The sequence below is a fragment of the Physeter macrocephalus genome, chromosome 12 (genome assembly GCF_002837175.3).
Source record: "Physeter macrocephalus isolate SW-GA chromosome 12, ASM283717v5, whole genome shotgun sequence".
NCBI classification, from domain to species: Eukaryota; Metazoa; Chordata; class Mammalia; order Artiodactyla; family Physeteridae; genus Physeter; species Physeter macrocephalus.
The window spans coordinates 59,992,750-60,014,793 of NC_041225.1; the positions used below are offsets into that span (position 1 = coordinate 59,992,750).

The window sequence follows — 22,044 nt, forward strand, 5'->3', positions numbered from 1 at the left end:
AGGCTTCCCTGGTGGCGCAGTGGTTGAGAGTCTGCCTGCCGATGCAGGGGACACGGGTTCGTGCCCCGGTCCGGGAAGATCCCACATGCCGCGGAGAGCGGCTAGGCCCGTGAGCCATGCCTGCTGAGCCTGCGCGTCCGGAGCCTGTGCTCTGCAACGGGGAGGCCACAACAGTGAGAGGCCCGCGTACCGCAAAAAAAAAAAAAAAAAAATCCACCTGCCAGTGCAGGGGACACGAGTTCAAGCCCTGGTCCGGGAAGATCTCACATGCCATGGAACAACTAAGCCCGTGCGCCACAACTACTGAGCCTGCACGCCACAACTACTGAGCCCGCACGCCACAACTACTGAAGCCCTGGTGCCTAGAGCCCGAGCTCTGCAACAAGAGAAGCCACCACGATGAGAAGCCCAGGCACCTCAATGAAGAGTAGACCCCGCTCGCCGCAACTAGAGAAAGCCCGCGTGCAGCAACGAACACGCAATGCAGCCAAAAATAAATAAATAAATTTATTTTTAAAAAAGGATAGAAACTTCCAGTTATAACATAAATGAGGTCTGGAAATGTACTGCAGAACATGGTGACTATAGTTAACAATACAGTATTATATGTTTGAAAGTTGCTAAGAGAGTAGACCTAAAAAGTTCTCATCAAACATACACAAAACTGTAACTATGTCAGGTTATGGATATGTTAACTAACCTTAATGTGGTAATCATTTTGCAATATATGCATATATCAAATCATCAAACTGTATATCTTAAACTTGCACAATGGTATATGTCAATTATATCTTAATAAAGCTGAAAAAAATAAAGAAAGGCAAATGGACTATCTTTTCCTTCTTACCAATTCAGACAGGGAAAACGCTGCAGATGACCTTGGTGGAATTCATTATCCAAAGTAGTTTTGCAAAACCATAAGACACTTGGGGAAATGGATGTCAATGAATGTGCATTTCAATAGCAACAGGAATTAAACAGTGGTCTACCTGAATGGGTTTCTTAATGAAAACAGAGAAGAGACTACCACTGCCCATATGTTTGTTCTAAGGACAACATGAGCTTGGTTATGTATTCTTACTAATTCTTTATATTTTAATGTCAAAATCTATAACTAATTTAATTACTGATAATTAGGGTGACTGATACATTAACTATGCAAAAGTTAGAAGAAAAAAAAATTTATCAAAATATTCACAAGTGCAAATTTTTACCTTAATAATCAACCCTCCAAATCTCCTAGTGTGAAGAGAAGATATAGAAAATGCTTGTTATTGACAGTTACAACAGAAATTCAATTAAGATTTAATTTGCTTAATTTTTCAAATATATGCCTTTAACAAAACCAGAAAGACTCCATTTTAATATTTGTAGTTATCCTTCTAATCAGACTGAGAAAAGCACACATAAGAATTATATGACACTGTCTAAAACAGGTGTTAAGGGTGTGCTTTAAAAACTCTAATTTCTTTATATACTGAAACATTTTTGAGAGTCAAGTCACAAATTTACTGCTGCCTTTCTAGACATTTACGTATATGAGGCATACACAGTATCTGAAAGCCTTTTAACAATAAAATTAATATAATTACTTATATAATTAATATAATTATCTTCACCATATATTTTTAGCATGCTCATCTAGATTTTTTAAATTAATTTATTTTTATTTTATTTTTTATTTTATTAATTTTTGGCTGCATTGGGTCTTTGTTGCTGGACGCGGGGTTTCTCTAGTTGTGGTGAGCGGGGGCTACTCTACCTAGCGGTGCACGGGCTTCTCACTGTGGTGGCTTCTCTTGTTGCGGAGCATGGGCCCTAGGCATGTGGGCTTCAGTAATTATGGCACGTGGGCTCAGTAGTTGTGGCGCAGGGGCTTAGTTGCTTCACTGCATGTGGGATCTTCCCAGACCAGGGTTTGAACCTGTGTCCCCTCCATTGGCAGGCAGGTTCTTTTTTTTTTTTTTTTTTTTTTTGCGGTACGCAGGCCTCTCACTGTCGTGGCCTCTCCTGCCGCGGAGCAGAGGCCCCGGACGCGCAGGCTCAGCGGCCATGGCTCACAGGCCCAGCCGCTCCGCAGCATGTGGGATCCTCCCGGACTGGGGCACAAACCCGTGTCCCCTGCATCGGCAGGCGGACTCTCAACCACTCCACCACCAGGGAAGCCCGGCAGGCGGGTTCTTAACCACTGCACGACCAGGGAAGTCCCACCCTCATCTAGATTTATCTTCCAGTTCCCTTTTTCGAGGTCTGAATTTGAGGATCTGGATAAAGCTTTATGTTTAACTCAAAATTAAAATTTTGATGTCGTGGGTTAAGTTTTTAGAGAAGCTCTGTTCCCTAGGGAAGGCTTTTCCACACAGCCTCTTGCCCCCTGCCCAAGAGAGACTCAATGAAATAGACAGCAAAGCACTTAAAGTAAAAGTGCAAAAATTCTAATTATGTGTTATTTTCCAAAGCACCCCTAGAATTTTATTGTGCTCCCTGAGTCTGGGGAGGGCAGGAATGAGTTTCAACTACACACTGTGCAAGTGGATCAGAGGCACGTCGAGACAGGGACATGAAGCAAACTATAAAGAGCTGGGATTTTGAAAGCAAGCTGGCTTAAATGTTCACAGCACCTTCCTAGCAGAGAGAAAGAGAGAAGGAGAGAAAGGGAAGAAAAGTGCTTCCTTTGAGATTTCCGGCCTGAGTTTTATATCCCCCTCCTAATCCTTTATTCCCATGCACAGCTCACTGTAGTTTGTTGAGCCACAATTTGTTCATGGGTCAGGAAAGGTTTCTGTCATGGCCGTCGGTATTTTAAAAGAGCTGCATCACCCCCTGTCCACACAGGATCATGGAGAGAATCCACAGGTACCATGGAAAAAACGTTCTCAACCACGGACGACTGTGCCCCTTGAGGGACATGTGGAAATGTCTGGAGACATTTTTTGTTGTCACAAAAGGGAGGGTGGAGGGCTTCCCTGGTGGCGCGGTGGTTGCGCGTCCGCCTGCCGATGCAGGGGAGCCGGGTTCGCGCCCCGGTCTGGGAGGATCCCGCGTGCCGCGGAGCGGCTGGGCCCGTGGGCCATGGCCGCTGGGCCTGCGCGTCCGGAGCCTGTGCTCCGCAACGGGAGAGGCCACGGCAGGGGGAGGCCCGCGTACCACAAAAAAAAAAAAAAAAAAGGGGAGGGTGGGTACTACAGGCATCTGTTGGGGAGATGTTACCAAATATATTACAATACAAAGTACAGACCCCACAACAAAGAATTACCAGGCCCCAGAGGTCAACAGTGTTGAGGTTGAGAAACCCTGCCATGGAAGGACAGGGTGGAGGGGATGTAGATACACAGTGCAGTTGACCCTTGAACAACATGGGTTGGAACTGTGTGGGCCCACTTACATGCAGATTTTTTTCAAAAAATATACAACAATATACACGTAGAACATGGTGTGTAAGACTTGTACTGGACAGCCTATCCTTACATAGGCATAAGGTGAGTGATATTTAACATTAAATTAATAGTGTGTTAGTTTTCTTACCGTTTTATAACTTTCCTTTCAAAGAATTACATTATCATACTATAGTATACCTTTCTCTCTAGTAATTGGAGAAACTGAGTATCAGCCTATTATCACAGGTCTTATGAATATGTCTTTAATACTGTAGGTCAAAAGTTTTTATAACAATTCATTCATAGTGTATAGGCTAGGCTACCATAAAGCAATCATATTGCTGCTTCTTTGTTATCAATGCATGAATCATTATACCTGTAAATAAATATTTCTTTTTCACATTATCTTTTCATTTTTAATGTCTAGTGTTAGTAATATATATAACATCTACAGTGTTTCGTATCATAGAAGACAATACTGATGTAGGTACTGACCGAAGATTCATTTGTAAACAGACTAAACTTAATGGTGTTGATATGATAAATACAGTATAGTAATTGTAAATGCATTTTCTCTTCCTTATGATTTCTTAATAATTTTTTCTTTTTTCTAGATTACTCAAGAATAAAGTATATAATACATCTATAAAATATGTGCTACTTGACTGTCCATGTTATCATTAAGGCTTCCAGTCAACAGCAGGCTAGTAACTAGTTAAGTGGTGGCGAGTCAAAAGTTATGTGTGGATTTCCCACTGCACAGCTGTCGGCACCCCAACCCCGCGTTGTTCAAGAGTCAACTGTACAGAGAAATGTAAGAAAGTCATGAACAATATAACATGGTTTAAAATAGAAAGACTTTTTTTTTTTTGCGGTACGCGGGCCTCTCACTGCCGCAGCCTCTCCCGCTGCGGAGCACAGGCTCCGGACGCGCAGGCCCAGCGGCCACGGCTCACGAGACCAGCCGCTCTGCGGCATGTGGGATCCTCCCGGACCGGGGCACAAACCCGCGTCCCCTGCATTGGCAGGCGGACTCTCAACCACTGCACCACCAGGGAAGCCCCTAGAAAGACTTTTATTGTTTATTTCCTTTAGGCCTGGGACTGATTTTCCTTCAGGCCTCAAAGGTGGCTGTCATATTGTCTGGATATTCGCAACCACAGTGCTTTTGAACAGCCAACTGAGTCCTTAGTAACTGAAATACACTGGGTGCTCTAAATGAAACCCAGGGCTATGCAACAAGTACATGCGCTCTGCGAGCTCAAAAATGTTTCCCTCAAGGAAACAATGAGGTGTTCCTTTTGCCTATTAGATTGGCAGGGCCAAAAACAAACGACAAATAATGCTGTTTTCATGGGATGGAGGCCCACCAAACAAATCGCATCACATCATGGGACCACACACCATCAGATATTTTATAGGAATTCTGGGAAACTACAAAAGCTTGCTAGTGTGCCTACAGCACGATGTTTTGTTTTGTTGTGTTTTTAAGAACATTCAGAATTATCTTTTGTCATAAAAAGTCTCAAACAATAAGGCTGCGAGGGGATGGAAAGTGTGTTTTCCAAGATGAAAAGTGAACTCGGGAAAGTGCTAGATTAATCCATGTAGGAGGATCCTGTATTTCCCTTTCATTTTATGTACTTCCAATTTTCCCCTTCGAATGGTAAAGGACTCCTTTGTTTGGGACAGTGTGACAGTGTTTCTTTCCTGATTCATCGGGTTTCTGATGGGGTCTGGGGGAGGGGGTGTAATTCAAAACAAAACAGGTGCAAGGAATAACAGCCTGATAGGCAGGAACTCAACCCTTAAAAATCAGAACTAATCTCAGTTCTTACAATCTTCCATATGACCTACTGGAAGGTAGAGAACACTGACTGATCAGAGGAACGTCTTTGTGAAGCATGCTAACACATAAAGTAAAAATTGCTGAAAATCAACTTATTTCTCTCTTACAAACACACTCACGTATCAGTAGAGATTCTTACATTACTATTTCAACACACAACATTAATTTTTCTAAAGCACAGCTTTCTGTAGCTCAAAATCCTTCACTCACCATCTGCATCAGTGGTCCTCACGATTTTGGATCATAAACCCCTATGAGGGTGGTGGTGATGGTGGCAGCAGCAGCAACACCAAGTAGTAACAACAGCAACTAATGTGCACCGAGCACTTACTATATGCCGGAGTCATAATTTATTTATTTTATTTTTGGCTGTGCTGGGTCTTTGTTGCTGCTCACGGGCTTTCTCTAGTTGCGGCGAGTGGGGGCTACTCTTTGCTGTGGTGCGCGGGCTTCTCGTTGTGGTGGCTTCTCTTGCTGTGGAGCTCAGGCTCTAGGGTGCGCGGGCTTCAGCAGTCGTGGCTCGCAGGCTCTAGAGCGCAGGCTCAGTAGTTGTGGCGCATGGGCTTAGTTGCTCAGCGGCATGTGGGATATTCTTGGACCAGGGCTCGAACCCGTGTCCGCTGCATTGGCAGGCGGACTCCCAGCCACTACGCCACCAGGGAAATCTCTATACATATATTCTTTTCTACCATTACTTCCCCTACTCTAATTCCAAATAGTAACAAAAGCCTGGGGATACATCCACTGACAAATCTCTGAACTCTACACACCCCTGGCTGATACTATGAGTTCAGAGCCTCACAAAACAGCAGTAGGACACTGGTGGGTGATGGTGAAAGTGCACTACAGTCAATGCTCTGAACCTGGCAGCTAAAAGCTGTCTCCCACACCCAGGGCAAGCTCCCTAAGTAACACACACCAAATAAAAGCCTTTCGATATTTATAAGGAAGGGATTAATTCATCTTCAAGAGAAGCACTTTAATTAAAAATGACTTTTCTGGGCTTATATCCAGATAGAAATATATTGCCAGATAGAAACATACTGCCAAAAGGTAAGATTTAACAAAGTCTACTTTTCTCTTTTTTTACTTATACTTTTATTTAAGGGCCCAGTGCTTCCCAATCCTTTTCATGTCAAGGAACACACAGAATATAATCCTCCTTTGGCACTCTGGGATAAAGAGATGCTGCAGGTGATTGCCTGGAGCCTCCAGCCCCTTAAGGCCCCACTCAGACTCCCTGAGAGCTGAAGGATTCAATAAATACTTGACACATCTACAGCCATGCCATTGGAGAAACTCTGCCTTAGCCCTTCTTGGACTGGGGACCTTCCTAACAATTTAGATTCTTCTCCTTTCACAGGAACACAGTCCTCAGAAAGAACGAGTAAATCTGGCCACTAGTGACAAGAGTGAGCCTTTCTTTATGACTCATTCCAGAAAAAAAGCACACTGACCAGCCATCCATTTACAATTTACAACATCAGCATAATTTCATGCTTTTGTTTTTTATTTTCCGTTCTGAAATTATATTTTCTGTATAGAAAATAAACAACAGAGACAGGCCAAGCTTAGGTCGCCAAATGGAATCTGTCAAGGAATGTTCCATTTCTGGACAGCTTGAGCAAATTTTTACTTTATGTTTCACAATTCTATACTTTTAAGAAATATGAAAAAGATACTAAAATTCTTCAAGCATAAGGTGCTGTTTTATATGGTCACATTTTAAAAAGATGGAATTGATCATTCTTTTAAATTATACTTACTCACAGGTTTTGGTGCAACAATATTAGTAAAAAATATTTTTTCTAAAAACTTTCTCTTCCTTGTTTAGAAAACTCCAATAGAATTTATACTTAAGGCTCCCTCCATCACTCATTTTCTATTTGTTTCCACTGCCTCTCTCTACAGCAGACAGTAAAGGGTGGTTGGTCTTAGTCCTGTTTCCTGAACAGTGATTCCTTCAGACAACTAGCTGGCCAAACTGGCCTATCTTTATTTCTTTCCTGGTGTTCTGCTTTTCTTTTCCACAAAGGTAATACCAAGATCTACCTCTATGTTTGTCCTCATGCTGTCCCTCCCAGCCCAGCACCCCTATACCCATCCTCATAAAGACCCTAACTCAAGCCCTAACACAGAGCATATCAGGATGTTACAGACTAAAGCAGAAAGGGCCTTAGCTTCAGTCTCCTTTTATGACTGATGCGTTCATCTTTCGCCTTGTCTTCCTTTCTGTTATTCATATGCTCCCTGGTCCCCAAGGGTTTAAGAGGCTCACTTGGCTTCTAACCCACGGCTCCCCCACACTGGGAGGTAAAAGCCTTAAAGGCAAACTCATGTTTTCACTGAGCCTAGAACAGGCAGGGTAGGCATTCCATAGTGTGAACTGAATTCAATCTTGACCACTTTTTCACGGTCCCGGCAGCTCCCAGGCCTAGGACCTACGATTCCTATGGTTGCCCACGTTTGATAGGTTTTGTCACACCCTTAAGGATGACAGAAGGTGTGGCAACTGTGAACTTGGTTATGACCTAAGTCACAAGAGAGGATTCCATATTTCCAGGTTAGGAGTGTTAAATGGGAGACCAAAGAGAAATGATGAGAAACAGGCAAACAGAGGGAGGGAAGGTACAATAAGTACTTTTAAAGGTCTTTTACCAGTTGTATCTTTGCAGGGTTTCACGGGCTTCCTCTGTCCCTCTTTATAATATGGATGGACTTCTTTGTTTCCAATGTTGTAGTATCATATCAAATTAGATTTAAGGAGACTGAGTGACAAGGGATTAAAAACAAAGATGGATTCTTGATTTGGTTTCCCTAGGCATAAAAAGTCGTTATTTACATAAACTATTAGGGAGGCAGCAAGTTCTAAAGAAAAAAGGAGTGCAGGCTTTAATGTCTTCTCTCTACCCCTGACTACCTCTGTGACTTTACTCAAGTCACTCTGCCAGGCTCACCTCAATTTCCTCATCAGAAACACAGAGAGAATGTGTGTGTGTGTGTGTGTGTGTGTGTGTGTGTGTGTGTATGTGAGAAAAAGAGAGAGAGAGAGAGAGAATAACGCCCATCTTGCTGGGTTGCTGGGAGGATTAATGAAATCGCATGTGCAATTCATGTGGAATACAAGAGGTGCTCAAAATGTTCATTTTACTTCTCTCATGGCAAACTTTCTTAGTGCGTGGGCCTAGGCTATCTGAAGCCCATCCCTGGCTAATATTTCACGTCAACCCAAGGACGGATGCAGCAATGCTACTCCACTCCACAGCCAGGAAAGTGGAATCTTTTTAACCCAGAATTCTCAAAGTGCAGAAATCAAGGCTCCAAATTTGGGGGACCAGAATAAAAGAATTAAACAAAGTGCTCGGGCTTCCCTGGTGGCGCGGTGGTTGAGAGTCCGCCTGCCGATGCAGGGGACGCGGGTTCGTGCCCCGGTCCGGGAGGATCCCACATGCCGCGGAGCGGCTGGGCCCGTGAGCCGTGGCCGCAGAGCCTGCGCGTCCGGAGCCTGTGCTCCGCAACGGGAGAGGCCACAGCAGTGAGAGGCCCGCGTACCGCAAAAAAAAAAAAAAAAAAAAAAAGTGCTCGACAGATTCTGCTGGTAAAAAATGGAGAAAATTTAATACCAGGAAAGGGATGTGTAGAACTGTGGTGACTATTTGGATTAACTGAAGAAAAAAAGAATAACTGCCTAGAATGTACAGATAAATGAAAAAGTGCTTTCTCTGCTTTAACAGCAGCTAACTTTCCTCAACTGCCCACTTCATCTCACCCAAATAAAAGAGCTTAATTAAAGAAAGAGCAGGGATCAGCTTTTACATGGCTGTACAATAGGAAAAATAACCAAACTGGGCAGGAAATGAAAAAACTCAGAATTCAAACTTTCACCTCAAATGGTATATATTTCCTTAGGAAACACCAAAAGATGAGTTAAGTACCCAAGAATCAGAATAAATCTTTCCTCATGATTGTTGGCCAAACTCTTCCTCAATACAAGAGAACTTTCTGAACTCTAACTCGATTTCTTGGGAGTGATAAGTAACCTTGTAATAACATCAAGTCCCCAACATGAAGAATTTTGGCAACAAAAACAGACGTTTAATTCTACTTAAAAGACAGGGAAGCCCTGCCAGCGCTGCTCCCAAATGAGGTACCGTCCATGTCTCTTATCTAGCCTTTACTGAGATTTAATGTCATTTACCACTGGCTCTCGTGAACCTGCAGGATAATCTCACCTTTTCCGATGTGCATTACTTCCACCCATTTTCAACATGGCAATTATGAGCCTCTGGTTTTTAAAATGATTAAGAAACAAATCCCACATGTTCTTTCCTTTTTTGCATGTCCTATAATTTGAGTCTTTCTTCCATAGTCCCCGAAAATTCAGAGATCAGCACATTTCTCATTTTCAAGGTATAGTACTACAGAAATACTCCAAGGTTTGATATACTTATGTAAACATTTTTCAAAGAAGTCAAAATGTATAATTCAAGAAAATGTTCTGTGAAAGAATTTGTTTTCTGATTACAAAATGATTTCCTGCTTCTGAAAAAAATAACAACTTTCTATTTACTTAGCTGGCTCTGAAAGTCCCATGGAGATTACTATTCCTTTCAACCCCTAACATCTCTTTTCCAGGTGCAGGTCTTTTACTGATTTCAAAGGTAGCTTTATGTGGAAAAGAAATCTATAAGCTACAGAAGGAAAAGAGAAAAAGAGCCCTCCCTGTCTTAACCCCTTATGCTTTCCCCACAAAGAACAACAGGGTGAAAGAGAACTACTACAACACAGATGAGACACCCGAATAGACATGACAAAAAGATTTCCACAGGCCTTTGACTTCCTTTTTTCAACCAGGGTATAAGCCAATCTTGGTAAAGACAGGAATCTGTTTGACAAACACAAACACAATAGCCAGCACCCAACACCCATATGGTTGTTGCTTTTTCCAACAAGCCCTTCATCTCCCCAACACCCAGGAACAAGAGGAATAGTCACAACCACCCCAGAGTTAGAGGGTTTTTACCTTCCCACAGTGTTTCACATATTACGTAGCAGAAGAAGTAACTTTGAGAATATCAAAGGCAGCCCTGAGAGCAAAAGACCGTATTTTGTTGCTGGGCAGACTGGTGAAACACAAGCCAGACCTTTTAGTGGTGTGTACGGGGAACGAGTCTGGGAGGCCCATTTGTACAATTGGTGAAAGAGCCAAAGAAATAATTCCAACCTCACTACTTCTAAGTTCAGCCAAGGGTGGATCTTCAATAAAGAAAATCTGATGGCTGATGCCGCCCGACAATCTGAGCCTTCCTTCTAACTCAGATGAAAAGCCTGTTCTGCATTACTTATTACTGCAGGCCCTTTCCCTTCAAAGAAACAGCGGCGTCTGACACAACTGTATGGGCCTCAGGGTCCCATCTTTATAACTAAGATAACAACCCCAGCCCCTCTCTTCATCACAGGGATATATATAGTGAGAACCAAGGGAGATGAGTGCTTAAGAGTTTGTATTAAAGAAACCACCAATGATCCATAATGCATATAATGGAGACCAGAGCATCTGGTCTGGGACCCTTGGGAGTTGCACAATCTTTTCAGGAGATCTGCAAGATTAAACTATTTTCAAAATGACACTAGACATTACTTTCCTCTTTTATTCTCGGTCTCTCACAAGTATACAGTGGAGTTTGCCAGAGGCTACAAGGTGTGTGATGATGTCACCTCTCTAATGACTAAAGGAATGTGTGCTTGTGAGTTCTTGTGTTTTATTTTCTGTTTTAGTTTCTAATTAAATATTGATAGACAAAAGCCACTTGGGATCCTCAAAAACTTTTAAGAGGGTAAAGAGGTCCTGAGACCAGTTTGAGACCTGCCACCCTAGAACTTTAGTCCCCCCCCAACCCTGCAGTTTCCAGATGGGCTGACTCTCACCCAGTCTGAGCCTTTCTATATGCTGTTCCCTCTGCAGGTGGGACTCTTTCTCTCCCTTCCCTTGGCTAACTTCTGCTCTCTTCTTAGATGTCACTTTCTCTGGGAAGTTTTCCCTGACTTCTCCATGACCAGTCAGGTGACCCTGCTATGCTCCCCTAGCACTTGGCATACTACATTGTAATTGCCCATATTGTAATTGCCCATTTTCTGGCCTTTTTTTTTTTTTTTTTTTTTTGTCCTCGACTCCTTCAGCGCAAGAACTGACTTGGTCACTATTTTGATTGTGACACAGTAGTATATAGGAACCATTCAACAAATACTTGTTAAATATATAAAACAACCAAGGAAGGAAGGCAAAAAATAGGTCTATCTTACATTCTCGCCTAGATGGAATTAGTTACAAAAATATCAGTTTTCATTATAGCACAGACTTATGAAAACTATGATAATGACAATAATAACTATCTATATATCTTGCTATGTACCAAGTACTATTCTAAGCACTTTATATGCATTAATTCATTTAGTCTTCACAAAATCCCTAAGAGGTATACACTACTATTATCCTTGGTTCAAAAATGAAGACACAGATGTACAGGTAGTGAGTGATGAATCTGAAATTGACACCTAGACTAGTCTGGATCCAGAATCCCAGGCCTTAACCACTCTACACACTGCCTCTGATGTCAGCAGTGTGGACTTCAAGCTTAGAACATATATTTGGATCTCAAGGCCATCTCTCTAATCTGCTCATAAATCAGAAGCATGCCCTGATATTTAAATCCCACCCCAGCCCTGCCCCACTGTGAGTGACTACAGCAGCCACGTGAACAGCAGACCTTCTCACCGGTACCAAGTTTATAGCAAAGGGTCAAAAAGGACAGTTTCAATAAGAAGTGTATTTCTTAATCATCTGTTGTACTTGAGTCTTTTCTAGAAGAAAAGTTAAAAGCAATAAATCAATTTGTATATTTATTCGAAAGAAAAGTCTCTTTTGTATTGACAGCACAGAGAAAATAGGAAAGTAGGGTTTGGTATTTCATGTACTGCGGTGTTAAGCTCCCTGATGTGTATCAAGGAATGCTCACAACTTCACCCTGAACACGGAGTGGCCTAGAATGTTCTGCAGGCATACTTGATGGAAAAGACACAACTCCAACTGGTTCAGAGAGGAAGGCTAAATGGAAAAGCATGCTACAGAAAACCTAGGCTTTAATGCAAAAGATAACCTGACTGAAGCACAGTGTGACACCGCATTCATGTTTATGATGAAAAAAGCACACCTAGGAAATACTTGTTCTTTCAGCAGTAGAAAAAAGTTCTACAGATAAAGTGAAAAGCTTGTATAACAAATCTTCACCTGCTACCAGTGTCTGTGTTTGACAGAAGTCAGAAAGAGTGACTATACTTACCTGGAGAAGTGTCCCATGAATATGATTTTGCCGGAAACACTGGTCAGTGCAGTCGGGGAGTTTGGCCAACAGAGTTCGGATGGTATCAGGGATTTCGTCCATCATAACAAATGGGACCAAGGCACGAGCTGCCATTTCACGGGAGCGGTAGACAGGTGAGCAACCACATCTGGGAAAAGATAAAAACACAAGACCATTCAACACTCATTTCCACACCCGTGTCTTTGTATATGCTGATGTTCTATCTAGCTCCGGCTGGGACATCCTAGGGCTGGGGTGGCGGGAGGAGATGCTCCCTATTCCAAATGATTGGTTTTTTTGTCATTAATTATACAGGCAACTTTGCTTTTCTCATAAACATCATTAACATCTATGATTCCATCACAGGAATAAATGCAGATAGAAATTGGGAGTAAGACAATAAACAGGTAGCTGTTCCTCAACAAACAACTATTTATTGGGCACTCAGAATGAACAAAAGCACCATGGTGAGTGCCATAAGAAATAAGGCAGTCACTGTTGTCTCTGAGGAGCCTGTATGCTGGTTGGCAAGATAAGGAGTACATCTGAAAAGATAACTGAAAGCGGTACTGGAAAAATGATAGGCAAATGATCTTGACAGGATGGCTATAGGAGGATGAAATTACGGGTTGTGGGTTGTGGGTTGTAGTATTGAGAAGGATGGAAGTCAGGAAAGCAAGTGAGATTCAAGTATGCCAGAAGAAACCAGGCAGCTGTCTCAATCAGGGACAGCTGTATAAAGCAAGGGTAGAAATGCTTGAGGTATAGTTAACTGTGTCTGGTTGAAACAGAGGCTCATGAATAGCAGTGGAACTGAAGGCTGAGAAGTGAGCCAGGCCAGACTGGGGAGTGCCATAAATGGCCGAGTACACCCTCTGAACTTAACTGTCATGAGAACAAGAGATGGACCCTCGAGTCACCAAATCCTTGCCTCTTGGGCTGACTCACACCCACAGAGCTTGGATAGAAGCCAGTTCTTAAGTGAAAGTCATGGACAATTGGTATTTTGTGATTCTACAAAGGTCGCTGGAAAGGCAGGTCATCTAAGGGCCTCTTGACTTCTTTGTAAACACTTAGAACCTGAGAGTCCACAACCATTTTGTTGAAACTGTACACTTGAGAGCCTATTTGAAAGGAGAGCCCAATATGGTAAGTCCTAGCTTAACTAAGTTCTTGACTAGAACTCTCAAGACTTGACAATCTTGCATCCCATTAAAAAAATAACTCAACTTATATAAATGTCTTAGATGCCAAGACAAGAATGGGGAAGATCAGAAGATAGCAGACTCTGCAGGGAAAAGAGACGGCCTCTTGTTTTTTTCCAAAATTAATCAATAGTCCAAGAAAAAATTACTGGTAAGATCTGGGCCGTTAGGCCCATGTGGCCATTTAGGCTTAGCATGTAGAGACAAAGCCCTATGACTGAAATGTTTCTAACACCTCAGAGGTATCACTGACATTTATCTTAATATAACAATAAAGTACAGATATAATTTCTGTACAAATGTAGCGATGCAAGCAGAATTTCACCATGGGGAAAAGGGCAGGTAGGAGGAAATAGGCAGACAGAAGAAAGAGGTACAGGGTAAGTCAAAACATTGTGTCGTTTTTTTACCCTAAGACAGTAGGTCCGAGGTGGGGCAATCAGCACACACTTTCAGGATGGAGAAGAACTCTCCTTACAACATGTTATGAGAAGACACTGAAGGCTACGGCTACAGTAGGTAGCTAGAGATTTCCCAGTGGTTTTTGACTGGGTTTTGCCAACTCACCCATTTTCTCACTTATCTTTCCTTTAAAATGATTAAATGTTTGATCTGTAACTGGCAAATGCAGCCAAATGTTTGCTTTGGCCCATGGGGGCTGGGGGGTTGGGGAGTGAGAAACATTCACTTGATGGAGAAAAGAAAATACTCTGAAAAAGCTTTGAGATTTAATTAGCAAATGACCTCACTCAGCACAGTCATTTGTCGGAAGCTTCCTGGGCTGTCTGTCCCCCACCCCTTTGACATACATACTTTGTGTTATAGTGTGTTTTATGTTACCGAAAAGGCTTTTGTGTATAAATGTTTCTTTTCAAATACAAATAATTCTGACATGGTTACAGATGTTTAGTTTCTAATTAGCAGCAACTGTATACTAAAGAATGCCCCTCCTTTTGCTCCTGACCTTTTGCAAATGATGATTTCCCAAAGGAATCTGGCATCCATAGCGGAGAAAGAATGGAAAGTGGGAAAAGTGCCAGAATTTTCTGCTTTCAGATACCCTGTACTAGGGTACTTTCCAAATGCACACAATCAGGTTAAAAAGCAAAACAAAACCTCCCCTCAAAAAAGTAATGCAATTACAGAAAAAGAGAAGAAGCCTATTTTTAAAGTAATATTTAATTAAGTACCATTCATTCTAAAGCAATGACTAAATGTAATTTCAAACTCCTCTCTTATTGCAAATTGTTTAAATGGAAGGATAGAGTCTAGTCAACACACACACACACACACACACACACACACACACACACACAAAACTATCAAGCAAAAAAAAAAAAAAAAAACATTTCCAGGTTACTGTTTTGTCAGTCTTTGGGGACAGCGAGAGAGTCTGATGAGATTTAGCTTTTCTCCAGGTGTATGTGGCCTGTAGTGTGAGGGAATATAAACAGTCTTTTCAGCCCTAAGTGGAATATATTTGAAGCTAAAATCTCTCTTTCCCAAAGATAGAGTCTTCTAGTTTAATTCTGCAAAGTTACCAAAATCAAGCAGAGATGTTCTTCAGGGACACAGATCTGGTGACTAAAAGGACAGATAATCAGAGCGCCTAGATTTTCATCCTGCTTTGGACACCAAGGTTTGTGACTTGGACAAGTTGTAGTAACCTCTGTGGACCTGTCGAGGTCACAGTGGTGGCAATAATCTATCCCCAGTGAGGTGGTGTCTATAAGAACTTTCCAAGAAGGAAGGTACTTTGGAAATACAAAGTTTTCATAATGCATTATGCCTGTGTTAGTACAGGATCAGCGTAGTCTAGGAATGGCAGGCCTCTCTGTGGCCCCAATGAGAGAATTAAGACTGTGGTTTGAATGCTGTACCATTTTAAAAAAAGAAAAGACAATAAATTGATGATATGATGGCAAGGAGGATTGGTTTTTTTTTTTGGCCTCCATTATAAAGTGATGAGGAGGATGCTGGAGCCCTCCTGAAATAAGTGGGGGCAGCTTCTACTCTTTTAAGTGTCCATTTCCTCTGTAAAATAAAGCAAATGGATTTGGAATCTCAAAGGTCATTTCTTCTTTTACCATAGTTTGAAAAGCATTTCCTCTGTATCCCTAGCTGTGCTCTAGGCCTAAATACTAGATCGTTCACAGGATCTGCAAGACATACAGACACTGGTGTCCTTAAACCTGTAGCCCTCTCACTCCAATAAACCCTTTCCACGTCGTTTTAATCATATATTTATCAACTGCCTACTGTGTTCGTGGCACTGTGTAACATGAAAAATGACACATGTGTAATAGTAATACTTGCATCCTACATTGTACAGCCCTTGGCAGTTTATAAAATGCCTGCACATCTGTTATCTCTTGACTATACAGCATTCCTGTAGGACGTGAGGGCATTATAAACGTCAGTTAACAGATGAAAAGTAAAATGCAGTTCAGAAAGGCTAAGTGGACCCTCCACGATGTGTAAGCAGCAGTGTCCAGGCCAGAACTACCATCCATGGCTCCGCGCGGAGCTCGTGGGCTATTCCAAGCTGTAGCTCACACCTGGATATCAGGGGAGCATAAAAATATCTCCCAGCTAATGAAAACATAAGCTTGAATTTACAAGTATGTGGAAAAATCTCTAAATTAGTGGGTTTTTGTTTTGTTTTTTTTTAACATTTGTAGGACCGTGAAAACATTTCAGAATCTAACATAAACCATGGACTCTCTCACAAGAGCAGCAGATTTATGAACATACACATATAATTTCCCATGCAATTTTAGGAGGCTCGTGATACACATTCAAAACCCCTGGGGCTGTGCTTCCAGACCCAGGTCAAGAATCTCCAGTTGCTCCTTTGCACACAGTGTGAAGGGCAAGTAAGCATTCTGCTTTAGAGATGTGGCAATGGAGAGCAGGATGCTGTCACAGGGAACCATCAGTTTAGAGTGGCAGCCAGCCAGACAACCTCATGATCACAAGGCCATAGTACCCGTGGAGACATACAAGGGTGTGCAGGGCACAGAAAAGGGAACAGGAGGGAGAGTTGGAATCACTTTCTGGAGGAGATAAAGGACTTTCAAGTGACGGTGATATACACCTTTGGACTTCAGGAACCCTGGCAGACCCTGGAAATTTTAGAATATAGTATTCTGAGCAGGGAAAGATCCCTCTTCTGAGGTCATCTTTCACAGCGTGGTGGCTAAGCTTTTTTCCCAGGTGGTTCCCTCTTATATTTACCCTCAGAATCTGTTCCAGTGAAAGATTTCACAGGTAAGTGGCTGGACATCACTCATACCTGTAGGTTAGGCATGGAGACACCCCTGAGTGCCTAGCAAAAGCATACACTGAGTTAGGAACCAGAGAGAAATGTCACTGCCCAGGCCACAGGGAATCTAGAGTCTAGTGGGAAATACAGGCCAATCAGCCGATGCTTTTCGGGAACATGAGAAGTAAATGTAGGCTGTTGTAGAAGAACTGAGGTGGGATACCCAGAGAGGAGGGTGGGTGGTCTGGGAGATCATGGTCCAGTTGTGACTAAGTGGGGTCAGGCAGAAGGAACATTTGAGTTTGGCAAGAAAGAGGTGCCCTCCCCTATGCCTTTCCATCCATGAACCCACACTGCCCCCCCACGGCATGCAGTCAAAAGCAAGGGAATTGAGGTTTATTAAATGACTACTGTGTCCCAGGACTGGCTATGTACTTCAGACACAATATTTTATTTACTTCACTAAATCCTCATAATAAGGTCTCCAGCATCCCTATTTTAAGATGAGGAAAGTGAGGTTTCCCAACATACTTTAGGTCATAAAATCAGCAAGTGGCAGATCCTGTATTCTAATTAGGGTTTGTCCACCTGCAAAATTTAGTCTAAGACTTTACAATGCAGTTGCCTCAAAATCCTCAGCCTTGAAATCGCCAAGTATTTCCAAAGTTACCTGTTCAACCTAATCATCACATTGAGGTATGAAAGATTTATGGAACCAACCAGTCCCTAATTGGTAAAACGTGAAGCAGAACAATAAAGATGATGCTGATAGTAACTAACATTTACTAAGCAGCTACAGAGGGCCAGACCTAGTGTTAAAAGCTTTGCATGTATTACATCATTTAATCCTCACAACAAGGCAGAATGGCTGAGAGAACATTATTAGGCAATGTGGGAGAGGTAGTTTTGAACCGAGGGGAATCTGTAGAGCCCGGTGGTCTTGAGTGAGCCCCCCATTTTATAAGAACCAGAGTGAGAGTCTTCAGAAAAGTCTCAGAATGGCTTCAGGACCCAGCCAATGTCCCCTTCCACTCTCCCTCACTGACATGATGAATGTTCCCCCAGTTCCTCTGCCTTCTCAGACCCAGATCCAGTCCTGATCCTCACTTTCCAGAGATCAAGCTGTACCCTGTACAAAACAGAAGCCCCCAAACTTCTGCTGCTGATGAAAATACTCATCCACTTTCTCTAGATGCCCCTACTTGACAAAGGAGTTAGCATCTTAGGAGCTGAGCTGAGTTTGAAGAAGCTATGTCTCACCTACCTCCAAGTCCCTCACTAAATTTACTCAAGAATGCCTGCCATTAGGGTCTGTTTCTCATGCAGCACTGGCCAGCTGCTCTTGGGGAACAGTCATCTACTGACAATCTTAAAAGCTGAGACAACTCTACCTTGCAGGATATCTCTGAAGCCTAGGTAGGAAGGAGTAGGCTGAGGCTGCAGCTTATACTATATATACATATATAAAAAACTTTCTATATATGTTTTGTCAAGCCAACTATTGCTTCATCCTCAGTGCCTTTGCACACTGCAGTTCACACTTGTTGGAATGAATGGTCTTTTCACCCTTGTACACTTGGGGAACTCTTCTTCATCCTCTGAATTCTGCCCAGGTATCACTTCTTTTAAAAAATCTTACTGCATTTCCTCTGGTCAGAGTCAATCCTTTTCTCTCCCGTGCCCTGTCACTGCAATGGCATGCTTACAGCTGTCAGGGTTGGGGGTCACATCCCATTTGCATTCCCCACAGGAGCCCTCAGGTATCATGTTGGCCAGATCAAAACAATCTTTTTAAAAAAATTTTTTTTTTACTGAAGTATAGTTGATTTACAACGTTGTGTTAGTTTCTAGTATGCAGCAAAGTGATTCAGTTATATATAGATATAATTTATATTTATATGTTTCTTTTTCATATTCTTTTTAAAATTAATTTTTCTTGGAGTATAGTTGCTTCACAATGTTGTGTTAGTTTCCACTGTACAGCAAAATGAATCAGCTACACATATACATATATCCCCTCTTTTTCATATTCTTTTCCATTATGTTTATTACAGGATATTGAATATAGTTCCCTGTGCTATACAGTAGGACCTTGTTGTTTATCTATTTTATATATAGTAGTTTGTATCCGCTAATTCCAAACTCCTAATTTAACCCTCTGCGACCCCCTTTCCCCTTTGGTAATCATAAGTTTGTTTTCTATTAGACCAAAATGATCTTGAGAACAGAAACAGGGTCTTTAGAGTTCTGAATAATATAGCACAAAAGACAGGAGTTAAGAACCTGTTCTGGAATCCAGCAAACCTAAGTTTAAGTCCAAGTCCTAAAGCTTACTAGTGGGTGACCTTGGACAGGTCAGTGAACCTTCTATGTTTTTATCATCTGTAAAACAGGGAAAAGTAACTACCTCATAGGCTGTTGTGAAGCTTAAATGAGATAATGCATATAAAACACAATGCCTGTAAGTTAATGACCAATAAATGGTAGCTATTATTGAACCTAGTAGGTGGAATAACTTTCAAACTGAAAAGCGTGATCCACACGTACAAACTCTCTAGGGTTCTCTATCTCAACAACTGGCTGAGGACACAGAGCCTTGCTGTATCCAACAGGCTTCAGTGCTCACAAAGGCCTGCCCCACCCCCTCCCCACCAAAGGAGCTGGAAAGGAGAGAAGGAAGATTGAGTTTGGGGCCAACTGACTTGTTTATGTGAGGCCCGCTGACTTTATTCCTCAGGTCCAGGGCCCAGATTTTACTTTCTGTCAATTCTAATGCTGTTTCTAATGCCGTTTCTCCAAAGGTTTCTTTTTCTTTTTTATTGTGTGTGGTTCCTGGTTTCAATCTTGCCTTCGGAAACATGTACACGTGTGGTACATGTGTATGCATAAAAGAAAGAAACCACTAAAAAAAATAAGGCTGTACCAGTGAATCTGAAAAAACAGTTTAGCATGTCCTGTCACTATGAAGTATGTTTTTGTTATAAGTGTTATTCCTTAAGCCGTTCTTACACATTCTCGGGTGAGTTCAGTGCGGCCACGGTTGCCAGATTCTCTACTTGTCCTTCCTCTACCGATTTTCGGTTCATCAAAGGACCTACCACCACCTGAACTACTTGTTCCTTTTCCTGCAACTCAAACCGCTAGCACTTAGAAGTTGCATTTACTGTAATCTTGCCCTCTGCACAGCTCATGGATTTCTTTATTCAAATATATTTCTTGGAAGGGTAATGGGTTCAGGACTTTTGAAGTTTGACTTAAAAAAGAATCCTTGGTTTGGATAGTGAAGGAGAAATAAGAGCAGTAGACAGTAGCTAAGCTAAAAATCGCACATTTCCAGTCTTCACGGCAAAGATATACATATGTATCTGCAGGTAGAATGTTTAGTTTAAATATCTACTGGCAGCTCAAAGCTGTAATTGCTCTTTACAAATTAACTCTAATCAACATGTTAAGACCTTTAAAAAATATTTTTATGAAGAAATGCTGAAAATAATTAATAAGCCAAAACAGAACATCTGAGAATGGCAATGTGTAACCCCCTGGGACATCCCAACCAAAGTCTAAGCTGTAGAAGGGGCATCCTTTTAAGGTCACCTCCACTCTGCCTCCAAGTTACCAAGGTTTTCCCCAGGTCGAATAGCCACAGGCTGTTAATCCCAAAGGGGTGAAGAGGGCAGCTGCCAGGAGTTGGGAATTGGCCTCCAACACTTTGACATCCCTCCACTTGTCCCTGTAAGAACTGGGCACAGCACTCGGCCACATATGTGGCAAGGACACAGGGTCTTGGATGCAATGGCAATGGCTAGTTGCATTCACACCATTCCTTTACATGTTAGGAAATAAAGCTAGGGAATTTTCCTACAGGGACGGGGAGGGGGAAGGTATCCAGTGTGGTGCTTACTTTAAAGAGGTCTTTGAATAATGCTCTCTAATTATTTAGAATTACAAACGTGTTTTAAATAAATGAAATAAAATTCAGAAAGCATGCTTTCTGAATGCTAATCCCTGGTTACTTGCTGATATCAAATTAGAGTTTTGAAAAAACATAAGAGTATGAAAATTATATTTCATCTGAAATTTCATTTCATGCTTTCATTATTTTGTGACTAGACAATAACAGATACAATTTGAAACTGAATTTTTCAGATTCCAACCAAATTGTCCAGACAGCTGGAAAGAAGGTTTTTTTCCTCTGGGGCACTGAAATGAAGTTATACCTTAATAATGATTCTTTCCTGACTCGGAAAAACATGGAAAAGACTTTACAGCAACATAAATACAAAGACGTTGGAGGCCCTAGAGATTAAAAGGGAATCATTACTTTCAGTCTTTACACAAAATAAAATGGAGTAATATAAAGTGGAAAACAAAATCTAACATAAACGGTATAAAACTCTCCTACATAATGAAAATAACCACTAGACTTAGTTTGAAATTTTGGCATGATCTTCCCTCCCGGTCCATCTGTGGGTTTTCCTCTCTGACCTTGGATCAACAAGCCACATACAACTGGCCTCCTCACAGACAGCTGGAAAAGCGGTCTGGATCTGCCCTCAGGGCTCTCAAGCTGGGATAAGCTGTGTGCAGGGCAGGAGCTGAGGGCTGCAACTTGTGCAGACGGAAGGAAAGAGCTGCACATTCCTCTCAATAGCAAAACCCTCCCATCGTTTCTGCCCCTGCTCCACTAAAGACCAAGAGATGAACACACACAGACAGCCACTGAGTCTTTAAGGGGGTTGATAGTAACTCCTTGGCCTCCACATGTCTTCTCCTTTCCTTGCAGGTAGCGGGTGGGTTGGAGAAAACAGTCCTGAGCGTGCCGAGTCTCCTTGTGGTGAAGGTCACTGCTCAAAGGCGAAGTTCTCTAAGTGACTTCATACAGTTGAAACGCACCCCGTTAACCTTTAGGGCACGCGGTTCCATATTCACAGTGAGTGGGTTTCAGTTCATAAACCCAGGACTGGGTGGTCAATTTAAGAAACTACAC

The 22,044-nt window shown here is 42.1% G+C and overlaps 1 protein-coding gene across 6 annotated transcripts in view; it reads right to left on the reverse strand.

The window, feature by feature from the left end:
• THADA (THADA armadillo repeat containing) overlaps positions 1-22,044 on the reverse strand; it is a 305,797-nt gene that overhangs the window by 116,565 nt on the left and 167,188 nt on the right. For all 6 annotated transcript variants that reach the window (XM_007128982.4, XM_028496748.2, XM_007128981.4 and 3 more), the window contains one exon: positions 12,567-12,735. In XM_007128982.4, the coding sequence (XP_007129044.2) occupies positions 12,567-12,735 (169 nt within the window). The remainder of the gene's footprint in view (positions 1-12,566; positions 12,736-22,044) is intronic.